The sequence below is a fragment of the Eleutherodactylus coqui genome, chromosome 3 (assembly GCF_035609145.1).
Source record: "Eleutherodactylus coqui strain aEleCoq1 chromosome 3, aEleCoq1.hap1, whole genome shotgun sequence".
NCBI lineage: Eukaryota > Metazoa > Chordata > Amphibia > Anura > Eleutherodactylidae > Eleutherodactylus > Eleutherodactylus coqui.
The window spans coordinates 88018752-88045887 of NC_089839.1; the positions used below are offsets into that span (position 1 = coordinate 88018752).

The 27136-nt window shown below is 42.8% G+C and overlaps 1 protein-coding gene across 4 annotated transcripts in view; it reads left to right on the top strand.

Moving 5' to 3' along the window:
• MAP4K3 (mitogen-activated protein kinase kinase kinase kinase 3) overlaps window positions 1-27136 on the top strand; it is a 265723-nt gene that overhangs the window by 73062 nt on the left and 165525 nt on the right. For all 4 annotated transcript variants that reach the window (XM_066595838.1, XM_066595839.1, XM_066595840.1 and 1 more), the window contains exon 2: window positions 12265-12322. In XM_066595838.1, the coding sequence (XP_066451935.1) occupies window positions 12265-12322 (58 nt within the window). The remainder of the gene's footprint in view (window positions 1-12264; window positions 12323-27136) is intronic.

Genomic DNA, 27136 nt, shown 5'->3' on the forward strand with positions numbered 1-27136 from the left:
TGGGCAAAAAAAATATTTCACTGCTGCCTCGAGACATGGAAATCTTAATATACTATACTGAATTGCAAAGGGTTAAAGCACAGGACCAAGCGCCAAAAATGTACTGTGTTTGGTCCTTAAGTTGGGTTAATCAATATAATTTTAGTGGCTTACACTATGGTTACAATGAATTTCCTGTGGTTTACACAATCGAGTCTCCATCAGCAGTTTTATCAGATTTGGTAGGAAGAATAGTGCTGCATGTATTGTTCTTGTCGTCAAAGCAGCAGAAGCCTGACGGACCCCATTGGGAGTCAGTGGGGGGCTGTTGGACGCTGTTGGTGGTGGCTTGTGTTATAAACAGCAGAAATGGTGCATATATTGCTTCCTGTATGTGGAAGTTTGTGTATACAATAATCGCAGCTGACGATGCTGACATGGAGTTTATATAAAGTGGAGGAGATTTATTTTTTATTCCACATGGCCGCCTGCAGACGGCCAGGTCGGATCCCGCTGAGAGAATTCTCGCAGCCGGATCCGACCCGTGCCGCTTCAGTGACCGCTGTGGCTTACCCGCTCCAGCGTCTCCTAGCTCTTCTATGTGCCAGCTGCCGCCCAGGCGGCGCATGCGCAGAGCCAGCGGATCACTAGTGACGTTTCTGTGCAGGACTTTGCGAGACCTGCACAGAAATAGAACATGTCGCGATTTGTTTTCTGCGCGTGTTTTCACGCGGACAAATCGCGGCTGTGTGCATAGGATTGCATTATGTAATGCAGTCCTATGGCAGCAGGCACGGGTGGAAATTCTGCGGGAAATCCTACCGCGGAATTTCCGTCCGTCTGCAGGAGGCCTATGATCTCCAGTATGACAATCTTCATTCAACATTTACTTACCTTCAAGTAATTGGGTTGAGCTGAGAGTCTATGAATGAAGGAGCTTTTAGACAGAACGATTATCGTTAAAAAAATGGTTCAAACGAGCGAAAATGAAGGCTAATCGTTTGGTCTAACCGCAGGCCAACGACTGAATGACAAACGAGAATCGTTCACTATTTGTTTGTTGCTTATTTCCTGCGGGCATAAAAAGCAATCGTTGGCTCGTTCACTAATTGTTCAGTCTAATCGGCACTCGTTCAGTCCCTCTCGGTCACTTTATATGGCGAATGGGAAAGTCTGAACGATTCTCCTTTGATCAAGCCAATGATGTATCTGCCTGTATAAACCGGCTGCCCGAGAGCGAACGAGCCGGCGGTGACGTCACTGGCTCGGTCAAATGAGAATCGGCTCGTCTAAAAGGATCCTTGGAGTGGCGCTCTTGGAAAAAGAAGAGGTGGCTAGTAAGACCCCCTACAGATAAAGAATGCCCTCTCCTTCTAACGATTAGTTACTTGATAAAAACAGCTGATGTGAAGTGCATTGGAGAAGATGAACGACGGAGCTGAAAAGCACAATACATTCATGGGATCTAGAGAGGAGCTGCAGGACAGTCATACATTTCCCAACCTATGAGTGTACTAGAGGATGATTGCATCAAAACTACATTTTTCATAAGTTACGCTAGCCAAATTGCAGTTTGACTCATCAGTGGAAAAGCCTTCTATCCATCCAAATCCTGTTATTGCTACAGAGCCGTCATTAAAAGAGATGTAAAAAATGATCAAGAATGTAAAGTGCTAATAAAAACATACCGCTGCTGCCTGTCACTAGTGCTCCCCTGCTGCCGCCCACCCATTATTGGGTAGACTCTAATCCTGATGTACGTGAGATATATGTATGTATGTATGTATATATATCTATATCTCATAGATGATTGTAGTCTGTGTAGTTTGGAAGTTGAGTTCCTGGCTTACTATGCTATTGTTTAGTGTCTGCAATGCATTGATGCTTTTCACACTTTGCATATCCTGTTTTCCTTCTTTCCGTTGGAAATTCTGTTTGTCATTTTAGCAAGAATCCCAATTTTACTTAAATCTAATTTTATCTAATCAATGTATGATACCCTCGACAGCTGAGCCATGTGGTTTTTCACTATGCCGAAGAAAAAAGGACATCCATTCTGGTCAATTGGAATTGGGGCTGGCCAATCTGGCCTGAAAATAAAAATGTTTAAAGGCTATGGAAACCCTTCTGTGCATGAAAAAGCAATACATGCATATCAAGTTCCTGCAGAGAAAACAATGAGGCACTTATCTGCTTTCTGCATTGTTTTTTCCTTGTCATGCATTTAGAAAGCCAAATACTTGGTTTGCAGGCTGTCCTACATTCCAGTTTCTGACTGGGACATTCATAGCACTGATCGGCTGGTCTCTCTCATGAAGTAGCTGGGGAGCACAACCACACCCACTCAATACTACACAGCTATCTCTCCTTCTGTCTAAGGCCCTTTTACACACAACGATTATTTCTCAAAATGTGTTCAAACGGCCCAAAATGAGCGATAAGTATTACATGTAGACAGACACGGGCATCGTGCACTTTTCATTTGAACGATGAATTTAAAGTTAACTTAAAATCCATTGTTCAGCCACTGAGAAATAAAGCAAACATGTTTATCTCTCAATAGACCGCATGCTGTTCTATCCACAGCATGTTTACACCTTCCAGGAGAGAACAATGCAATCTGCTGGAAGCCCTAAGGAGAACTCTGCAAACAACTTATGCAGGTGCTTTTACATGCAAATGAACATTAATGGCCATTAACACAAATGTCCTTCAGCCAAGTGCCTGGAAATGCTTCCAAAAGACACAGGGATCTAATGATGGTGCCAGCTATCTCTGGGTGGCAGACAATGAAACAGTTGGCGCTGCTCAGGGTTGATCCTCTCTACAGGTGGTCTGTCACTTTGTGTGCCCTCCCACATCTACTGGTCCCAACACCTCCTAACAGTCTGGTCAGACAGCTGGTGGGGAACAATTCATCGATACAACCATCCAGCTTCTCGCTTTCTAATAACGCGCCCCTCTCAGACTCTGGTAACGGGGTGAAATCTCTTCTCTGCGTCGTAGAGGCGTCTAGTGGTCAACAAGCTCTACACAAGCAGAAGAAGAGGTCACTACACACAAGGAGTCTCTGAGACCCTTTTTATAGGCCAAGGGGGGGAACCACTTTTAGGACCTCCGGTGACAAGATCATTCATCTTATCACTCCACAACTTTAATCATTTGCATATATGCCTGAGATGTAACTGCGTGCCCAGTTTTAAAGAGAAAAACAACTACTTCTTCTAGGGGTTGTATGAATTGATCCACATTTTAATCAACTTTTTCAAGCTGCATGTTTTTTGTTTGTTTTTTTATTAAAAAAAATGTATTGTGGTATTTTTAGCTTGCTCATAAATAAAAACAAAAAGAATTGAGATTAACATAAAAAATCTAGAAGAGATTGACTAGAATTAAGCTGAGAATTTTTTACCAAATTGCGCAGCCCTAGGTGTAGGATAACATCGCTAGCATAGTAGAATTATAGAATCATAGAGCTGGAAGGGACCTCCAGGGTCATCGGGTCCAACCCCTGCTCAGTGCAGGATTCACTTAATCATCCCAGACAGATATTTGTCCAGCCTTTGTTTGAAGGCTTCCATTGAAGCAGAACTCACCACCTCCTGTGGGAACCTGTTCCACTCATTGATCCCCCTCACTGTCTAATATCTAATCTGTGTCTCCTCCCTTTCAGTTTCATCTCATTGCTTCTAGTCTTTCCTTGTACAAATGAGAGTAGGGCTGATCCCTCTCTACTGTGACAGCCCTTCAGATAATTGTAGACAGCTATTAAGTGTTCTCCTAGCCTTCTTTCTTGCATGATATAGGAGACAGCTTGGATATCGCCAGAAGAAATTAACGTATTCTCTGTAAATCAGTCAATTAGTTTTTCAGTAATATAATCCAGAACCGCAGTGTTCAATCTGGAAGCCACATTATGTAAGCATGAGGCAGAGAAAGGTTTACTGACCTGCAGATCAAACCTATCTGCTTAACTCCATATTAGCCAGGGTGCGGACTTGCAGGTAGATGGTGAGAAGATAACTGTGAAGCCTACATTGTCCCCTGTCACAAAGTGAAATTAAGGATTGCTGTGAGCTAACTTCTGGTACTGAAGAGAAACAGAAGATCTTTCAAGTCTATCCACTCATAAGTCTGCGGTCCTCAGGCGCTTATTTAGAGGTGTGAAAAGCATTTGTTGGTTCAATTGCGCAGTGAGTAATATTCCTTCGGGTACATCGATTCATATAAATGCTCTAAAAGTAAAAAACTGAAGCAGCATTATTAGATAGCGGAGAATGGATAAACGTGCTATTTCTATGCCATCAAACGTATTACTCAGGAGATTTTTCTTTAGCATACATAATTGTAATACCTGTCGTGCAGAATGCATAAAAATACAAACTACCGGAATTTACAGAAAGTCTTCCTTTACTTATTCATCTATGGCAGTGGTAGGCGAACCCATGGCATGCGCTCCAGAGACGGCACGCAGAGCCCCCTAATACCACATGAATGCCGCAGCTCCTCGGCCGGTATTCACTCAGCGTCACTGATAGTGGTGCTGATCCCAGGCACACACTGTAACTTTATTGTGCACCCGGGATCCTCCTTCCCTGACATTTCCTCCTTGGTTCCACAAAGCAGTGGGGGGTGTCCGGCTGCACACACTGATGTTCGCAGCATTGCCGAGCAGAGGAACAGTGGCGCTTTGAGGAGGAGGTGGTAAGTATGTGGGTCTCAGGGGGGCCCTATTACTACTGGGGCTGATATAAGGGATACTATTAATAATAGTGTCTCCTTTATCGGCTCTAGTAGTAATAGCATTACTACTGGGGCCGCTGTGGGGGTCACTATCACTACTGGGGCTACTGTGGTGATCAATATTACTGCTGGGGCTGCTGTAGGGGTCACTATTACTACTGATGTCACTGTGGGGGGCACTTTTTACTACTGGGGCTTCTGTAGGGGTCACTATTACTATTGGGGCCGCTGTGGGGGGTCATTATTACTGCTGTGACCACTGTGTGTGTGTGGGGGGGGGTCACTATTACTATGGAGACCACTTTAGGGGGTCACTGTTACTACAGAGACCACTGTGTGGGTCACTATTACTATGGAGACCACTTGGGGGGGGGGGTCACTACTACTACAGAGACCACTGTGGGGGTCATTACTACTACAGAGACCACTGTGGGGGTCATTACTACTACAGAGACCACTGTGGGGGTCATTACTACTACAGAGACCACTGTGGGGGTCATTACTACTACAGAGACCACTGTGGGGGTCATTACTACTACAGAGACCACTGTGGGGGTCATTACTACTACAGAGATCACTGTGGGGGTCATTACTACTACGGAGACCACTCTGGGGGTCACTATTACTACGGAGACCACTGTGGGGAACACTATTACTACTAAGGCCGCTGTGGGGGTCACTATTACTACTCAGGCTACTGTAGGGGGAGTGGGGGGGGGGGGGGGGTCACTGTTACTGCTGAGGCTGCTGTGGGGGTTACCATAACTACTGAGGCCACTGTGGGAGACACTATTACTACTGCAACCACTGTGGGGGTCACTATTATTGCTGAGGCCACTGTTGGGGTCACTATTACTACTGAAGCCACTGTGGGGGGCACTATTACTACTGGGGTATGTTTACACGTGACGGAAATGCTGCAGAATATCCTCAGCAGAAATTTCAACATCCAAAAAGCAGTCAAAATCTGCACTGTCTATTTTGAAGCGGCCCTGTCCTTTTTATAAGGATGGGGGTAAAATCATACGTCGTGATAAGCCCCGCCCCCTGACGTGTTGGCACTTTGCAATAAATAAGTGGGTTGCAGCTTGGGGCACTCGGTCACTAAAAGGTTCGCCATCACTGATCTATGGGGACATTTACATCTAAAACATGGAAGCAATATAAATTTACAGTGTTTGGTCCTTAGTGGATTAATGGGAACGTGTCATCAGAAAATGACCTATAATATAATTTTACATTTTTGTTTTAAATATTTTTTGAAGAATTTTTTAAATGATAATCTGCATTAAAAAAAATTCCTAAAATTCTGAATTTTTCACACTGAATACAGAGCATAATAATAGTCTATTCTGTATAGAACGTTTCAGCGGTCATCTCATTATCATCGCAGGCAGGAGTTCACTGACAGCTAACACCTATATGTAGGTAACACAGGATCAACCATTCACAATAGGCAATCGGCTGTGACTATCTACTCCCCTTCACTGCAAAATGACCTCTGCAGAGGTCACAGAAGATGTCTGGAACAGCCTCCCATGCAAGTCAATGGGTCCCCTCCTGTCCATCATGTGAATGACCCCTGAGGCTGCTGTAAAATATATTTCTAATTGCAGCTCAGGCAAGATGGGCGCCCGCATAGTATTGTATACACAACAGAATAAAACATAGAAAATAAAAACAAATTAGAAAAATGAAATGTGTTTTTCTATCTGGCTTTAATTATAAAAAATTTTGGGGGGGTGAAATACTCCGTCTAAGGTACCTTTTATTTTTGACAACCCTCTGCCGAATAATTGCTTGTATAAGCCTTGTGTGGCGCTGAGTGTAAGCTCTCGCCTACGACCTGAAGGTTGCAAATTCGATCCCCGCAGGTTGACTCAGCCTTCCATCCTTCCGAGGTCGGTAAAATGAGAACCCAGCTTGGTGGGGGGTAATAAGTAATAATTACCTGAAAGCGCTGCAGAATAAGTTGGCGGCGAGTAATATACAGTGAGGGCTCCCACACACTTGCGATTGCGTTTTTTGTTAACGCGAATGTCAATGGGACTTTCTATTGTAAAAAAAACGCATTGCAACGCGCACAACTGCGTTTTTGTTGCGTTTTTTAACATTAGAAAGTTCCATTGACAATCGTGTTAACAAAAAAACGCAATCGCAAGTGTGTGGGAGCCCTACGAATACCCTGCCGGACGTCTTTCGACATCGGAGCTGTACAGCCTTCAATCAGAATGTCTTTAGACATCAGACAGTGGATTGGAAAAGGTTAAAATTATGGCGCGGATCTGGTTTTACTGCAGATTTGCTGCTGTTTCCACATTGGACTTGATATTAAAATTGTATATAGTAACCTCTCCCTATAGGCAGCTACAGGACGCCTGAATTTAATCATTTTAATCTATGGATTTGCAAAATGGTGTTTAATGCCAAACATTCACTTTAAGATAATATTATTTTAAGTAAGGAGTTTTACTTCCCTTTTTGGGAAAAAAACTGACTTGCGTGTAGACTAAGTGTAAAAGCCTTAGTCATTGTGAGGATTTCAGAAATGCTTCTAATAACCGCTGCTTCGTTGCAATTGTTTCATTATTATCCTATTTTATAACTTGAGAACTTTATCGCATTGTTTGCATTTATAAAAAGCATAGCATGCTACTGGGTGCATTCTGACGACCGTATATCGGTTGAGTTTTCACGCCCAGCCGATATACGGCATCTCTCTCTGCATGGGGAGGAGGCTGGAAGAGCCGGGAGCAGTGCTCTGAGCTCCCGCCCCCCCTCTGCCTTCATTTCGCCACCCTTTACTATTTTCAATGAGGAGAGATGGGACGGGGGCGGAGCTAATTCCCAAAACTTAGATTACAATAAAATATTGAGAACACGGCATTCACATATGTGATAACAGTAGCTTACATCCTTCCCCTCTGCTAAGTTTAAATTTTATTTTATTCTGTAATTTATTTTTACTTATTTTTTGTATGTTCTCCATTACATCATATAAGACTTGTGTGTGTGTGTGTGTGTGGGGGGGGGGGGGGGGGGGGGGGGTCATTCAAGTTGTCTTTTTTTGTCTGTTTTAATTTAGTACTTTTCCACTGTAGCTGGGGCATCCATAGGTGCCCCAGTTACAGTGAAAATATCCCCCTGTAGTGCCCGTAGTCACTAACAGCTGGTTTTGGTCTGCTAGAACCCTGCAGCTCTGCTGTGGCAGGGGACAACCAGTGATCACATGACTGCCAGGTCAATTAGCAGAACGAACACTTCCACTTTCTCTCTGCAGTACATAGTGTTTATTGAGGGCTATGTAGCCTAGAAAGAAGAAAGCATAAGTGGATAAAATCCACTTTTCCTTCTCCTCTGGGTTGATGGCTGTAAGCAGCACCCGAGGACCCGAACTGCTCCTGCTTGATTGCAGGAACAGGAGCTTTAACCCCGCGCCATATTTTTCTATTGGCCAGGATTACAGCCCAGGACCAGGTGCTGTAAATTTACTGTGCTTGGTTCTTAAGGGGTTAGAAGGAACCTGTGACATTGAAAATGCAATCCAGCAGGCAGCGGGTTATGGAGGAGGAGGAGCTCTGCAGAATGATATGCACTTTTGTTATAAAAGTTCCATTTATTTAATCATCTGCCTGTTTGCTAGTCATCTGGGCCGTCCTAATCGGTGTTTGACAGCAATCGCTATATGAGTGTGCACAGACTACATGACTATGGGGCTGCCATTAACAACAATTCAGAGAGATGCCTTATAGCACCCGCATGGGCCATAGACTGGGGGGACTCACTGGCTTATATTAAAAGCCCCATACTTTGACAGAAATTATAACCACACCATAGGTGGCATTGCAAGATAAAATAAAATAAATCTTGTTATTTGTATAGCGGCAACTTATTCCGCAGCGCTTTCAGGTAACCCACCAAGCTGGGTTCTCATTTTACCGACCTCGGAAGAATGGCTTCCGGCTACCTGACTCATGCGGGGATTGAACTTGCAACCTTCAGGTTGTAGGCGAGAAGAATCTCTTTCACATAGTATCAGTAAGAAAAACATTTTTGCTAACACTTATTTTATAATTAAGCTTGAAAAATGGTAACTTGTATAATTTTTGTAAACAGTGACATATTTGATGGATTGCTGTGAAGTGCCTGTAGGTCTTCAGGAGCTGGAGATTCTCCAGAATAGTGACTCCCACTAGTATAATACATGGCACAAATACCAGGTTTGTATCAGCTTTTGGGTAGACGCTACAGTGGCCCAAATTTCCTTGTGCGGAGAATGACAGATTTTGAGGCAACCTTCGTTCAAAGTTTTCAAGCTAGCTTTGGAAGCTGAAAAGTTCACAATGGTACCATTAAACGTAGCATAAAAAGTTGTGCAGGACCTCCAATTTTTAGCTTTTATGTTAACGAAGTTCTAAGTTTATTAATAGCTAAAAAAAAAAGCCATTTTATTCATTGTTGTGCGCACTTGCAGACGCCCTTCTAAACAGGGGGAGGGGGGGTCTAACTCCGAAACTGTTAGCTGTAGGAACCTAAAACTTTGGGAAATTTCTTTTGATACCATGGGCGTGTAATACACAAATTTTGAACACAATTTGAGATATGAAGGTGGGGAGCGTTAGACCATTTGACATGGAATGAATGACTCTACAGTAAAACATTCAACCAGCTTTGGTTGCTCGTCTCTCTTTAATTATTCTTGAGTCTCGTGACTATTCAGCATTATAGTAGTAATAGTCATGCGCTCCAAAATACCACGAGAGCCTTAAAGCAGAAGACGTTTTAGTGGAAGATGTTTTCATAGGAAAGCAGAGCGTGAAAGGTTACTGGATGAATAACACTACATGGTATGCTGATCCATGGGAGTTGTCTGGTTGCCAGATTGTGGTCAGAATGATGTTTTTCTCCTGTTAGGAAATAGAAAAATGTTCTTTTCTCATGGGTTGTCCATAAGAAGCATTTAGTGGACAGTGGCATAGCTTGAGGAGCCGTCAGCTTGAATCTTCTGCACTCAAACACAATAAACTTCCCAAAGTTATGATCCTGCATCCTTTAGTTCCATGGTTCTTAGGGTTTATCCCGCTTGTTATAATGTGCTTTTCTCAGGATCAATTGGGTTTTCCTAAGCTGTTGATTTGATGGAATTTTTTTTAATTTTAACCACAATATAGAAATGTATGTACAAAAATTGCTTGGCGGTAAGTATCGTTGCCAATGCTTGGCGTGATGTACTGTAGCAGTATATTAGTAATAGAGATGAGCGAGCATACTCGCTAAGGACAATTACTCGATCGAGCATTATCCTTAGCGGGTACCTGCCCGCTCGGAGGAAAAGGTTCGGCTGCTGGCACGGGTGACAGGCGAGTTGCGGCAGTGAGCAGGGGTGAGCGGAGGGGAGAGAGGAAGAGAGAGATCTCCCCTCTGTTCCTCCCCGCTCTCCCCCGCCGCTCCCCGCCCGCCGCCGGCAGCCAAACCTTTTCCTCCGAGCGGGCAGGTACTCGCTAAGGGCTATGCTCGATCGAGTAATTGCCCTTAGCGAGTATGCTCGCTCATTTCTAATTAGTAAGTCTTTGTAAGTGAAAAGTGGTTCCTGTACCTTTTGTATATCTTCTATTCATTTATTCCTGCATTTAATTAACTGAAATGAAGGCACAGGTTGTGTATAAATAGAAATTGGCTTGTTGGAGTCTGAACGCCTTAGTATGACATTACCAGAACAGACAGTTTTGTCATAGCATATCAAGTAAGGTCAGCTAAGATGCTTAACACATTACATTCATTTCACTGCACAGTGTTTACTCGCAGGCAAAAGGCTTCTTACAAAAGGGGGCATGGGTTTGGTATATGGGGTCCATCAGTGTTGTAAGCAATATTTGGTATTCCATTCTAAAAAACTGCCCTTGGGTTTAAATAATAGTCAGTCTCGAAGCAATGTTGTGGAGACTCCAAGTCTAAAGGGGTTTTCTGGCACTAAACTATTGATTATTTATGATAGGTCATCAATAGTTGATTGGCAGGGTCCACCACTTTGGATCCTCACCGATCAACTAATCGAAGAAGCCAAAGCACTCATGTGAGCTGCAGTACCAAACGCAGACACTATTCCATGTATAGTGCTGTGTCTGGTAGACACTGAAGTGACAACGACTCTGTCACTTCAATCAGCTGATCGTCGGGAATCCCGAGCAGCGGACACCCCCTTCACCCCGATCAACTATAGGTGACCTATCAACTAATCGAAGAAGCCAAAGCACTCATGTGAGCTGCAGTACCAAACGCAGACACTATTCCATGTATAGTGCTGTGTCTGGTAGACACTGAAGTGACAACGACTCTGTCACTTCAATCAGCTGATCGTCGGGAATCCCGAGCAGCGGACACCCCTTTCACCCCGATCAACCATAGGTGACCTTACATGAGGTTGGGTCATCAGTAGTTTGAGGTTGAAAAACTCCTTTAAGTTTTGGACATGACATCAGGAATGCGCTGACGACTACCTGTGATCATGATGAAGCTTTAGGGGTAAAACATTGGCAATCCAAGACCGTGCAGCTATGTACAAAGTGATTAGTCTTGTTATTTTCACATGGTTGCAAAGGAGGGAATGAAACAACTTTTCTGTATGTTACTATTATACTATCCATAATGTTTAATTAACTCAAGACAATTATTGCGTTAAATTTTACACATGATAGAATCTGATCCCAGTTCTGGTTCTAAGGTACCCATACACCTTTAATAGTCAATCAAGTATGCTTGTGTTTTCAATGAAGAAGGGATAAAGCCTCTACCAGACCCTGAACATGAGTCAACAGTGTGATGCACCTGCTTATTTCCCATAAGAATGGGAGGGGGGATTTAGTTTCTCCTTGAGGAAAGCACTAGTTTGCATGCTCCTGTGGGAACAAAGGATTGGTCATGTTGAAATCCAATATGCCTGATTCTTCTTACCCCTGACATCTACGAAAAGGGTAGAGATGAGGTACCGCTATGCACATGAGTTAGTCTGTAACCTCTTCAAAATCAATAGGCTCGGTGACTTTCCCCTGTGTATGGTCACCTTAAGTGCATGTTTCCCACAAGGAGATGCATTACCTATGATTGAATGTAGCATTATTATGTGATCAAAATGCATTGTTTGGCTTTTTTTTTTTTTTTTTTTAGCAAAAAACATACTTAAGCTTACAAAAAAAAGAAAAAAAGGAATCGTATAAAGGAAAGACTCCTACTCTTGTTTTCTCAAAACACTGCATTTAAAAGGGCATGCGCCATTGCAGCTTTGCAGAAATGAGCCCAAAAGTCTTGCAGACAATGCATGCTTACCTTTCTGCATTGTCAGAGGCGCCATGTTTTGGGAATATGACTGGTATTCACAGTGGAAAATGTGTTGGCCCTTGGATTTATTGACTTTACTGAAAATTGAACTATGTTTCTTGCATCGCACATTTTCATGACTACTTCCTCATTGATGAACGGTTTAGCCATTTTGTTTGCAGGGTTTAGAACACGTCTTAAAGGTTTTGTTTGCCTTTTGTTTTGCAGGCTCGCAATGTCAATACAGGAGAACTGGCAGCAATTAAAGTTATTAAACTGGAACCAGGTAAGAAGCTTATGGTGGTTTTATTTTCGGTGCATAGTGTGTGTTTTTCTGATTGGGCATTTGTGCATGGAGTGGAAACAAAGTACGAATACATTATGAACACAGTATAGATCCAACCTCCCCAAAACTTTGCATTCTGCATACTTTGTGTTCTGGGACTTTTTTTTTGCCTTAATAGCATATATAGCTTTCCATTCTAAAATACATATGAAGCAACTTGCAAATAGTCTTGATTAAACGTATCTTTTACTATTTTACAAATTGTAATAGACTATTAACAAGTCCCGCTACTCTCCTGCCTCACCCTAAGGCCCATTTAGATACAATGATTATTGCTCAAAAGATGTCTTTTACATCGCAAGATGATCGCTGAAACGTTGAGCGATTACCTTGTGCTCCGGAGAATGCAGAGAACAAGTGGCAGGGTGCTTGTTCTTTGCATCCAACTGTTCCCCGCTGGGAGTGCCCGGCTGTCATACAGCCAAGCGCTCCCAGCGGAGGATGCAGAAGACAAACGGGGTGTCCTCACTTGCCTTCTGCATTCAGCTGTTCCCCGCTCCAAGTGCCTGGCTGTTATACAGCCGAGCGCTCAGGGCGGAGGATGCAGAAGACAAGCGGGGTGGCCCTGCTTGTCTTCTGCATCCAGCTGTTTTCTGCATGGAGTGCCCTGCTGTTATACAGTCGAACGCTCCATGCGGGGTATGGAGAACAGAGCTGGACCGCTGCGTTCTTCATACCCCGCCTGTCAAAAATGACAATGAGCGATGGTTTAACGAAAACTGCACAATGTCCGTGCAGTTACACACAACGATTATCGCTCAAAAGACGACTTTGAGCGATTTTTGAGCGATAATCGTTGTGTCTAAATGGGCCTTTACTTTTGTCTGGAGGATTAGACTACACACAGGATTTTTTGTAACTGGTGACTTCAGGTGGGCACGGCAGGAAAATTTACTGCCCCACTTACCTTGGATAGGCAACCGCATAACACATTGTCATTAGCAAGCGACCATACACGTGTGGCTTCCACTCATCTGCATACTAGTAAATCTGCACCCATGTTATCTAGAATTATGTGAGGTCTTAGGTTTTAGGTCTGACCCCCACGATTAAGGCCTCTTTCACACAAGGACCTAAGCGTGCAAAAATCAGGTGTAAAAAATTTGGTGCTATTAGAACCAATGGTTTCCTATGGGAACAGTCAGATGAAGGAATTTTAGACATGCAAAAAACATCTGAACGCTCCCATAGTAAACCATTGGTTCTAATAGTGGCGAGTTTTACATGCGGGATTTTTGTGCACATAGGTCCCCGTGTGAAAGAGGCCTAAGGGTAATTTTACACAGGCAGATAATCTGCCTGTGGGTAATGAGCAGCAGCTGGCAATCTAGCATGTCAGTCAGTGCTCAGCAATGGTTTAACATGGGCACATGATTGTTATATGACTGATTGCCCCCATATAGATTGCATTCATCGCCAACATATTCCCCAGTTTGCACTCATACTGCTGGCGAGTGACCATTTTTGTGCCGTCATAATAGGTTCAATCAGCTTACGAATGTGTACTCATTTGCTGGTTGTTTGCAGGTATATTCACACAGACTGATGATTGGGCAAACGGACCTTCATACAAACATTTGTGACGAATCATTGGCCCATGTAAAAAAAATCCTGAAGACATCTATAGCTTATTTCAAATTGACATGCTGTAAATATTTATAATGGGCAAACACTTAAAAGGACAGTAATTTTTCAGACAAAGTATACTCGATTAATAGCTTGTGTGTTTCATCAATCTTGTAATATATTTTCATTAAATTGTTTTTTATTTTACCACTAAAAATGAAAGCTAAAGTGCAGCCCCTCTGCAGTCCACTGCTTGTTGTTAGGCTTTCAGCTTCTCTAGAAACCAGGATGTTAGGACACAATCTTAACTGTGCACAAGGGGCTGTCTTCACAGGCTGAGTTCCCTGCACTTACAGGGATGTCAGATCTGCAGTCAGTGTGTACACAATCTCTGCCTCTTCCTGTATTTTATTTACTTAGCCTGGTATGCGCAGCTACCTTTATGTTGTAGGCGTTATGTGTGTGTGCCCAGACTGTTATGGGAAGATCAGCATAATTCTTATTGATTGATATTTGCTTTACTGAGTCTTGTGTGTTTGCATGGGAGCAGCATATATAGAGATCTCTATATAGGCTGTCATGCAAACACACAAGACCTGGTAAAGCAGCAAATAGAGATCAGTCCAATAAGAATTAGACTGCTTTCCCCACATCTAATTAGAGATACATAATGCCTACCATAAAGATAAGTGCCTATCAGGTTAGATAAATATAACATCAGGAAAGGAAAAAAATGTGTACACACTGACTGCAGATCTGAGAGCTGTGGGAGCAGTCTGGATGTCTTCTTCGTTGTAGGAAAAAAGGGCTTTCTTCACAAACATCCCAGTAACTAGAGAAGCTGAATGCCTAATGACAAGCAGTGGATTGCAGAGGGGCTGCACATCAGCTTTGATTTACAGTTAAAAACAAATTATAATGAAAGTATATTAGAAGATTGATGAGACACATCCAGGCTATTAAATGAGAACAAGTTGTCTGAAAAGTTAGCATAGTTTACACAGCTGCCACTCTATTAAAACTCATTACAGATTCCCCGTTCTAGTAATTGGTATGGGTCCAAGGGGTCAGACTCCCACCAGTCACTTACAGGATAGGCGATGACCTGTCATTCTGGGTATACTCCTTTAAGTGATTTCCATTAGTGCCTAAAAGGCTGTAATATTATCCCTTACCAAAAATATACCTTGGCTATTCATTTGCTAGTACCCTGTTTCATTGAAAATAAGACATAGCAGAATTTTTGAGGATGCAAAATGATTTTTCAGGCTTTTTGAGGATGCTTGAAATATAAGCCCTACTCCCAAATTAAACCCTGTTAACAGTTAATTAAAAAAGTCAATTTAAATAGTGTCCAGGCAGCTATACATGTAAAAAACTTAAACCTTTTTGAACAAAAATTAATATAAGACACTGTCTTATTTTCGGGGAAATACGGTATCTTCAAAGGCTGCAGTTACATAAACGGTTAATCTTTGTCAGGTTGAATGTAATACTGTTGCTTTCATATCGTGTATGGATCCCTTTGTTTTTTATTGTGTTTTTTTTAATAAACGTGTCTCATTTAAAATACAACAAATTATGCGCTTTAATTATTACTGTACTTAGTGGGCCAATTCATCAGCATACTGGTTTCATAGGGTACGTTCACACCTGGCAGATTGGTTGCACAAAATGGGATTTGCCGAAATTGATGCATATGTTGCAGAAACTCCCTAATCTTGATGGCCAGAGTAGACTCTCAGTTGCTGAAATGTGCGCAAAAATCAAATAACAGAGACAGCTCGAGGCTACAAAATTAGCACCTGCATTTCAAAGTTGGTAGGACTTTTTATATGTAATACCGCAGCGAGTACTTGTAGGTTTGTAGTGTTTTTCCCTATTGACTATCGATTCAAGAACTAAAGAAAAATGTCTCAAAATGCAAGGAAGGCAGCACTGTGGGGCATACTGTAATTAGAAAAGAATCGCAATTTAGGCTTAAAAATGTATACAATCATAGTGTGGACAAGAGTTTGAAAAAGCTATTAGGCAACTAAAGCAACATTCACATCCTCTTCTACACTGTGGTGGGATTTCCATTGTTCGATTCCTTTAAGAGAGACGAATGACAAAAATATTGAAAATGTCGAATCCAGCACATACTAGACCCAAGTGGTACCAGACGGACACCATTGTCTATAATGGGGGTCTGTCCAGTTTCTGGCATGTCAACCGAGATTTTTTGTGCTGAATCAACCAGAGGCTCAAGTTGGAACCACCGGCATAGATGTGAACGTAGCCAATGACCCAAATCATTCAAAAGTATTGTAACCCATTTTAATTTAACGAATGTGCTTTATTAAGTGAAAATGAATTAGAGGGGAACGAGAGAGATAGCCAGATGGATGGGAGGAGTCAGATATTTCTGGATTGTAAACTAGATTCTTGCAATGTCTTGCTTGCTCCATCCTTTAAATGGAATGTTGTTACAGGATATGACCCTAGAGTTGTAAATTTCCTTTTCCAAATCTCTGCACGGAAATTCAACTTTGTGAGAATGCTGTATGTTATCTGTCTGCCTGATATCTGGGGATGGGTGTAATCGGCCCATTCACTTCTCTATTGTTTACCATTGGTATTGGGATATTTATAAAAATGTCAGGATTAATTGTGTCAAGCTGTAGGGTAGTATTTTAAAGGGAACACGGCACATTCAAAAAATGCATTTCACTCTGAAGGAACCCTTTTCAAGCAGGAGACGTTGAGCAGATGGATATATATTTTTGGAGAGAGGATTTAAGATAACCCTTTCCATTCCACTGTCTGACGTCTTAAGACATTTATGATTTAAGGCTGTACAGCTCTGATGTTTGAAGATGTCCGTTCGGGTTCTCTTACTGTGTATTGCCAGCCTCTCTGCTGTCAGAGCCTATCCAACATGTCATCTCATGCATTACTGGCTTTAGCCAGCAGATAGTGCCGTTGTATAATGGCAGAAAAAGAGTAAGCCCCCTAGGAAAACCAGGATACAAATTGGATTGGAAAGGGTTAATCCCCTGCCTATTCTGGGCTGAGAATCCAGTGGGCGGTCCAGACAGTGATTGACAGCTATTTCTGTCTAAGCACTTATACAAAGAATGCTGTCAGTCACTGAGTAGAGCCGCCCACTGGACTCTTAAGCCCACAATAAGAAGACATTTAAATGAATAGATTACTAGTAGTCCTAAATCGTCTTAAAATTTATTTATACACCTGAATCTGCTCAGCTCATCCTACTCAAGTGTTTGACAATTTAGGTGAATGGGAACAACGTAGATTGCCAAGTGCTTGGACCCTCTTTAATCTGCTGTAAAATTTTCGGGAATCGCAGGGTAGGATTTCTCAGTATTGATGGGGGTCCCAGTGGTTGGACCACCAGCGGTTAGCAAGTTTATCTTTTGTCATATGGATAGGGAATAACTTCTCAAGAAAGGAATACCACTTTAATAATTAATGGACGCAACAACCTTCATGCAACTTTGCATCAAACAGTGATTATAAGCAAGATTGGCTTGAAAATTCAGATTTTTAGCGAAAATGCATTCTGAAGTCGAATTGCAAATCTTGGCCATTTTGCTGCTTAGGCTCTGGTTTAAGATTGCTGGCGGATTTTCCATGCCGAAAGTCCAGATGAAAATTCCGCGGCAATTCTGCCACGCGTGAACCCACCCAGCCCAGAAGCGTGCGCCACTGATGTTGGTTCCTATTCTAATTCTGTTACTTTTTCTCATACTCCCACCTTTGTTCTAACTTCCGACCACTCTGGTATTATTATTTCTAATTAGCTTACTGTTTTGGTGTATTTTTGGAGTGTGAAAAAATAAAACCTATGCAAATACGGTAGAACAAACAAACTCCATGCTGAGGTTCCTCTCGGGTGTAATTGAATCCAAGAGCCCAGCGCTACACGGAAGCGGTTCCAACTACTGAGCTACTGTGTTGATGGTTCCCAGAGGCCAAATAGCTAATCTGCCTATGGTTTAATATAGGCAGGTAACTTTTTTCAGTTTTTGACTTATGGCTGTGAAAGTTGTTTTATTTGGACTGTAATAAAGTGAATTTGTTTTCTTGGAGGGGGTTAACTGGTTCCTAAACTATGTTTTTTTAAATTAACTGTACAGAAAAACTGTTGTATTCAGTTCAGTTTGTTTTTTAGGAATTTACATGAAAAAACAGGAGAAAAATGCAGCATGCGGCACTATTTTGTCCTGTGAACGCCTGGCTGGCCAGGTGGAAGCCAAACAGACTGCACTGACTATAATGGGGTCTGCTCGGCGCTGTTTGGTTCCGTCATCAGACTGATCCATTCGGCCAGGGGTTGCTGTTTTTCTGCTCCCTAAATGGAACAAGAAAACAGAAAGCCTTAGCCCTTAAGGCAGTTTCTTCATTCAGCAATCTTATGAATTTCATGTATGTTGCCCCGGTCTTATTAGTCTCCGCTTCCATCGGTGTTATATATCCGTTTTAACTGATCCGTAATAAAATAAAAGCAAAATGACCAGAAACGGGTGCGTAATGGAAACAAAGCGTGTTCATTTTTAACAAAAGTTTGATACATCCGGCAAAGTTTTGAACAGAAGAAATAGCGCTGCACTATTTTATCCATCCAAAAAATGGAACCGCGACAGAATGGATGCCGGCTGAAGAGAACGGAAGAGATTTTTTTTTAAATTGAAATTAACGGGTCTTTTAACGGATCGGTAAATTTCCATTTTTCTGGTCGGAGAAGGGAAAAGAAGAACGGGGAGCACAATGTGGATGTGAGTGTAGCGTTATTCTCTCTTCATCACTTGTACGACAACCAGGATGTGATGGGTTACACTACTGGTTTTCTTAGACCCCTGTGTGCTGTATATAAACCATTCTTAATTTCTTGCTTATGATCATAGTAACATAGTATGCTAGGCTGAATGAAGACAATGTCCATCTAGTTCAGCCTATTTCCACCCTCTAGTTGATCCAGAGGAAGGCAAAAACCCCAAGAGGCAGCAGCCACTTAGGCCATTTGGGGGAAAATTCCTTCCCGACTCCATAATGGCACTCAGAATAATCCCTGGATCAACCTTGAGAGTTCCTACCTAACTGTAAGACCCAGAACTACAAACCCGCTGATCACCTAATGTCTATATCCTGTAATATCCTTCCACTCTAGAAAGGCATCTAGTCCCCTCTTAAACTGCTCTATGGATTTTGCCATCACCACATCCTCAGGCAGAGAGTTCCACAGTCTCACTGCTCTTACAGTAAAGAACCCCCTCCTGTGTTGGTGATGAAACCTGCTTTCTTCTAGACGTAGCGGATGCCCTCTTGTTACAGTTGTAGTCCTGGGTATAAACAGATCATGGGAGAGATCCTTGTATTGTCCCCTCATATATTTATACATACTTATTTGGTCGCCCCTTAGTCGTCTTTTTTCCAGGGTGATTCATCCTAATTTTGATAGCTTTTCTGAATATTCTAGTCCTTCCATTCCATTTAATAGTATAGTTGTCCTTCTTTGAACCCCCTCAAGCACTGTAACATCTTTTCTGAGCACCGTTGTCCAGAACTGTACACAGTATTCTATGTGGGGCCTGACAAGTGCCTTATGTAGTGGAGGGATAATGTTCTCGTCCCTTGCCCCTATACCTCTTTTAATACACCCCAAGACTTTATTGGCTTTTGCAGCAGCTGACTGGCATTGGTTCCTCCATTGATCATCTCTCTTATGATGATTTTCCAATGAGCACACGGTGCAGCATTTGTAAAAAAAAAAATAGCCTTTATTTAGCTCATTTTATAAATGTGCACAACAAATCTTACGACTAGATATAAAGTGCGGCGTGCAGAGCCTCCAGCTTATCACATTGGAAAAAAAAGAAACCGCGGATCACAGGTTTCTTGCGATAGGATCCAAACAGCATGGAATTCTTGGTTACCATGGAGACAAGTGGCCGACTAATTACCATACTTGCATCAGTTGAAGAGTAACTTTGCGTGCATATGGCTACTCTCACGCTGCCTGCTTAGTGAATAGATTATCACTTCGGTGCCGTGCAGCTTCTGTGATTTATGCGGCTCCCATACAACCATCTCAATGAATACATAAATGATAAATTAAATATTCCCCACATCAGGATTGATTTATCCCCTTGTGGTTCACAGACCACGTGGCCAAGATTCAGTAAGAGTTTACTAGAATACCTACAAACTAAGCTGCAATAGATGAAGACCATGCTGCGAAACGTTCAGTGAATTGCAAAACTTTAGTGGAGTTCCCCTGGAGCTTCCTTCCCTAAATCTATGTCTCTATCACATCTCATTGACTTCAGTGGGAATCTGCAATGTGGTTCGTACAACTTTTTTCAGCATAAGGCTACCTGTCCGCCAGCAAATCACGCTGTGTGAAGCTTTCCATAGCACTGCTATGGAAAGCGCAGCCCCGGTGTCCACGAGCGGAGTATCATAGCGATTCTCCGCTCATGGGATTTAAATCGTGGCATGCCACGAGTCTATATGTTACAAGCCCTCGTATGGCCGTGTCAGTGAAAAAATGAAAAAGTTATGGCTCTTGGAATCTGAAAATTAGTTGAAATTAAAGGATTGGCCCATTTAAAAAAAACCTGCCCTGGTAGGTCTGACAGGGTGGTAAGAAACCCGCCACTGAAATGGTTAATCCTGCAGCGTATATTTTCTATCAGCCAGGATTAAAGCTCAGGAACAAGCGCCGTAAACTTACAGCGCTTGGTCCTTTATCGATTAAACTATGTTTTATCGGGTCTTAAAGAGGATCTGTCACAAGATTTCACCAAACAACTGCATACATAATTAAATCCACCTCTCGTCTTATTGATGGGGTTGGTGTACAATCCTTACAGCTAGGTGGACTCAATATGTTCATTTTAATATGAGGTGGCAAACCTTTAAGAAGGATTATACAGTTTGTAGTGCTATGTGTTCTGTTTAAAAAATGGAGACCCAACAGAACGGAAACAATCGGGAAGCTTCATTTTGCTATTCGTGTGTTGTTCTTCTTTTTAAACCATTAAAATCAATGATGGTAAAAACAGAACTATTTATTTCCATCTCTCTGCTCCAAAAATGGAACAGAGAAACAGAAAGCCTGAACGGAGGATGAATGCCGGTGTAAAACGAGCCTTCTAATACTTCACATGTGTTATTCGTAATACATATATCTAATTGTGGTCGGCTTTTCCCTACATGTTAATATCCTGTGGCTGCTCTGCTTTTCCTTCGTCTGCTTTATCTTTGTATTGACAGGTCCGCTGTAGATGGCAGGTGCTTCCTGTAAGACTCTCGGGATACCTATAGTCCGGCTCCTTGTGACGTGTCACTTGTCTCCACTCCTGTTAACCTTGTCAGTCATGTTCTAAATTGCAGACAGGCTGTTTCTGCAGGGAAATATATGACTTATATCAAGTTTGTAGGGCTTAGATGGGCAGGAATGCCTCCAGAATACTCTGCTGAGTGATCCGATATTTCCATGTTCTATGACACATTAATATGTCTCTTTGTGAACAACACTTGGCAGTCAGCCTTCTCTGTGTCATTAGATGCAGTTCAAAGAATTTAAAGTGTAAATGTTCAAAGTATCTGTTAGGGCGGCCATAACAGAGCAGAATCGCTCCACAGTATGAGTGCTTTAAAAGGGTTGTGCCAATATGGCATCCCCTGACCATATGCTCTGCAGTGGCCGCGGCCTCTCCCATTGATATTAAATATTTGCAAAGGGCGCTGAACATTCTCTAAGGGGTTATGCATCTCGTCAGAACCCCATATACACATCTGAGAGTTGTCCAGCCCTAGTGTTACTGATGGGCTTGGTCAAGTAAAGGCTAATGTAAATCCTTGCACCACCTTTATACCTGTATATTTTTACCTTGCTATTCCGGAATCTCCACGGGGATATGTGCTGTCCAATCTTCATTGGGTTGGCAACTGTCTGTTGTGCACTGTTGTGCAGTGGTATATAAAAAAGGTTTTGCAGGATTTCAGAATCTGTTCATGTGGGCTCAAAAGTACAAAATAGCAAACACTCCTGCATGAAAACAAATTCTGTTGCCATTCTTGTTCATCCCTTGCCGCTCCCATTGAGCTGACATGCGATCTATTATGTGGAGACATTAGAGTTGTTGTTGTTAGCCATTTAATCGTTCACGACCCTCGGCGACCCTAAAGGCGAGCTCCCTCCATGTATTTCGGTTTTGCACTGCTTCTTTCAGTTGTGTGATATCCATGCCAGTATCTACTTTGACAGCATCAGCCATCATGTTTCTTTGGCGGCCAGGTCTTCTTTAGCCACTGATCTGTCCAAGCATTATAGATTTTTCTGGCAACTCTGCTCACTTTACATGGCCAGTATACGTGACCCTGAGCCCGGTCATCTTTTTCTCCGTAAGCCTGAGCCCGGTCATCTTTTCCTCCGTGAACCTGGTCATCTTGTCCCCCGTGAGCCTGAGCCTGGTCATCTTGTCCCCCGTGAGCCTGAGCCTGGTCATCTTGCTCCCCGTGAGCCTGAGCCCGGTCATCTTGCTCCCCGTGAGCCTGAGCCCAGTCATCTTGCTCCCCGTGAGCCTGAGCCTGGTCATCTTGTCCCCCGTGAGCCTGAGCCTGGTCATCTTGCTCCCCGTGAGCCTGAGCCCGGTCATCTTGCTCCCCGTGAGCCTGAGCCCAGTCATCTTGTCCCCCGTGAGCCTGAACCCGCTCATCTTGTCCCCCGCCATCCCACCGCCGTCTTCTAGCAGCCATAACTTTTTTATTTTTGCATCGACATAGTTATGCAAGGGCTCATTTTTTGCGGGACATCCTGTAGTTTTAACTAGAACCATTTTGGAGCCCATTTTCTTATTGCTTTTTATAACATTTTTTCTTGGAGATGGTGACCAAAAAAAGCGCAATACTGGGCTTTTTTTTCCTGAAGACGATCACCATGCGGGGTAAATAATGTGTTCCTTTCAAAGATCAGACTTTTACGGACGCAGCAATACCAAATATGTTTTTTGGTTTTATTATTTATATTCTTTTATTATGAATATGTCAAAAGTTTTTTTTTTACTTTTACATTTTTATTTATTTTAATAATTAATAAAACATTTTAAAACTATTTCTTTATTTTTTATTTTAGTCCCAGTAGAGGACAAAAACATACAGTAGTTTGATCGCTCCTGCAGTATTATTAAATGCCATAGCATTATACTGCGATCTGATTAAGCATCTATTAAGCCATGGCAACCGCACAGCAACCCACAATCTTGTCGCGGAGGGCAGCGCGTTTAAATACTGTCAGAATTGATGGTGGCATTTAAATGGTTAACAGCTCCATTGAGCAGCACAACTTATTGGAGCAGTTGCACGCGGTAGTCAGCTGTAAGCCTGCCTGTCCACAGGCGATCATCCGCTGGCGATAAATCGCGCAGGGACCACGCTCTGTAAAGCTTTCCATAGGGTTGCTATGGAAAGCGCAGCGCCGACGTCCACAAGCGGATAATCATAGCGAATCTCCGCTTGCAGTATTTAAATCGTGGCATGCTGCGATTGCCACGATTCGCCACCGTGAGCCTATCTATTAGGATGGGCTCATCTCAGAGACCTGTCAGTGCTCCCCCGATCCTCACCGAGGCGGAATATCGTTAGCAATATTCCGCCTCAGCCGTGGACAGGGGGCCTTAGAAACAGCTGGCACCCGCATTGTATAGCGCGGGATCGACCCTCCATACATACTCCAAACCTGCAGGATGTTAAGGGGTTTAGGAGAGCACCTAGAAGTTGTCTGAAGAGACACCTAGAATGTGATTGAGGAAACTTTATAAGGCCATGCATGATCCTCTGGGAACTATGCAAACACTGAATATGGAATGCGCCACCTGTTGGAAGGCAGCATTGCTGCAAATCAATGTCTGACTCTTTATACAAGTCTTTATAACAAGGATTGGGAACAGAAAACCAAAAGCCAGAAAACCATGTACAGACAGCTGTTTCATCAGCGTGCAGCAGCTAGTGGGAGGCCTATAGACATGGGTCGGGAAGGGTATCATGTGAGCGGACATGCGAATATTTTTTTTTAAAATGAATGCAGAATACCACGGATCGTCCGCATCGGCGACGATCGCGAATTCCGCAATTCAAATCCGGTCGTGGGAGACTGGCCTCAGGGCTTTCTGTCTCTTTGTCCTTCTTTATGGAATAAGAAACAGAATTAAAACGTAAATAAACCTTTCCTTTTTACGCCATTTTCAAATAAACAGAATGCTTTCAGTTTGCATCCCTTCTGTTTGTCTCCGTTTTCTTATTGGAACAAATAGCGTAATTTGCTTTATCATTTGTTCTGTTAAAAAAACAGAAACATGGCGGAGCAAAACAAATCTGAGAGCATTCCATTTTTTTTTTTTTGAAAACCCATTGAGATCGTTGAGGAAAAAATTGAAACATTTATTTACGTCTTCAGTTTTTCTGTTCCAAAAGCAGAACAGCGAGATGGAAAGACCCAACACAGATGTGAATGAGCCCTTACGTGAAATTTTATATTGCAGCTCCTGGAAAAAAGATCGCATCTCTTCCTTAAAGGGGTTGTCCCGCGCCGAAACGGTTTTTTTTTTTTTTTCAATAGGCCCCCCCGTTCGGCGCGAGACAAACCCAATGCATGTGTTAAAAAAAACAAACGTTTAGTACTTACCCGAATCCCCGCGCTGCGGCGACTTCTTCCTTACCTTAGCAAGATGGCCGCCGGGATCTTCACCCACGATGCACCGCGGGTCTTCTCCCATGGTGCACCGTGGGCTCTGTGCGGTCCATTGCCGATTCCAGCCTCCTCATTGGCTGGAATCGGCACACGTGACGGGGCGGAGCTACGAGGACCAGCTCTCCGGCACGAGCGGCCCCATTCACCAGGGAGAAGACCGGACTGCGCAAGCGCGTCTAATCGGGCGATTAGACGCTGAAATTAGACGGCACCATGGAGACGAGGACGCTAGTAACGGAGCAGGTAAGTGAATAACTTCTGTATGGCTCATAATTAATGCACGATGTATATTACAAAGTGCATTAATATGGCCATACAGAAGTGCTGAACCCCACTTTCCTTCGCGGGACAACCCCTTTAAGCTTTACATAGGACATGCTCCATATCTGGTCTTCAGATAGATGCCCCTGCCTGCAAGTTGTCAATAAAACTGCTGTATTTCGTGACGTATAGCAAGCAGATATATCTTGTGGGATGTTATTTGTTTTTTGTTGTATTTCCGCACTACTGTGACCTTACTTCGTGAATAAGTACTTCCTGAGGCTGGAAAGTCTCTTATTATTCTTCTACTTGTCATTCCGCAGTTCCATAGGAAACACGTTGTATGATGGTTCCTGCACCATGTAAAACGTACTCCTTTCATGACTAATTGTGGTTGTCACTCTTGGGCATAGGTGGTTATGGTGATAACATGAGCTCATCTGTCTTCGCTGACTTGATTTATAGGTGTCGGTTGCCCTTCATTAAGGTGGCAGGACTCCAAAGCCAGTGGTACATTGTAAATGGAACGGGATCTCTTGGAGGGTGTTCAAATTGCCCTGTGATGAGTCACCCAAGGGCCGAGTTCATGTGAACGGCATTAGGTACTCGATGTGCCAGCAAGTGAGCGGCATTCGTATTCTTCCAGACACTTAAGCCCATTACTCTGTGGAAAAAACCTGTTCACATAAGAAAAATTGATTTCACAGAGCAAGTGTGACAGTGTTACTAAAAGCGCCATCAGTACCAGCAAATAACAGTAGTTAGAACGTCAAGGACTTGTTGAGTTTCACATTTCTTAATTTGCCCGTATTAGCAAGAATTTAGATTTAGCTGCGCCGTTGGCATGGGGTTATTAAAAAACAGCTGTTCTGTGATTAACAATCAGAATATGAATCTTTCTACATGTCCAATCATTGATTTGCTATCACCGGTATATAGATTTCCAGCAGAGTATATTTTTAATTCTGCACTGTGATAATGGGCAATCGAATTTTCATAATATTGCCTGGTCCTACCGTGGGTGGTAAATGCAGGGAGCGTTGCAAATAAAATGTAATGTCATTTTTTTAACATTAAAGGGATTGTTGGAGTTGTAGTATCTCGGTACAACAACTTCCCCATGGAGAAACATAAGAAATAGGCATATACTCACCTCAGCTCTTTCTGTAGGGAGGCCTGTAACCATGACAGAACTTTCGCATCTCGGCTATGAAAACCCCTAGCAGTCACATTAAAGGGGTTGTCCCGCGGCCAAAATGAAAAACTTTTCACACCCCAGTCCCCCATGTTAAGTAAGCATCACAAACTACCCATGTAAATCGGTTTTTTAGAGCGTTTCTACTCACCATGAAGCTGTTTCATGAAGTTATAAAAATCTTCTTCCAAGATGGCCGCCGTAATTTCCCAAGGTGCACCGCTGGTCTTCTCCCATGGTGCACTGCGGGTCTTCTCCCATGGTGCACCGTGGATGTTCTTCTCCACTCTGAGCTCCACTGCCGATTACAGCCACCTCATTGGCTGATCGGCACCATTTTGAGTCGGCCCGATATCGTACTTGCCAAGGTGCGTTTTTCACTCAAAAGCGCCCCGCATGGCTTCTGTGAGATTGCGATCCTCAGGCAGGTCTTTCACGTGCGTCAAAGGATCACAAGTGTTTTCCTATTGATTTTGAGTGCCATGCGATGCTTTTTAAAGCTCTATTGAAAACAATGGGTGAGGCATTCCACGGTGACGTCAAAAACGGGACATGCTGCCATTATGACAAAACTGTATTTATAGAGGTTTTATTATTTTTGTACAATGTAAACACTTTTTAAAAATACTTTTTGTGTATTGCCACATTCCAAGACCCGAGCATTTTAATTTTTTTTCAGTATGACTTGTAGTTTTTATTGGTACCATTTTGAAGTATATAAGACTGATTGCTTTTTATTTTTTGCGGAGAAGAACACGCATAAACAAAAAATGGGCAGTGCAGATAAATCCAGAATGCAGGTCTGGGTTCCCAGTGAAATTGCCATCCACCTAATACAGGGGAGAGCGCTTGCCCAAATTCGATAAACCAATATGAAACCAGCAAGAAGGGCACAGACCTAAACCAAAAATGTGCAGCGTTTTTAATAGGAGACCACTGGAAAATGTATGAAATTAATTGTACACTTATCACT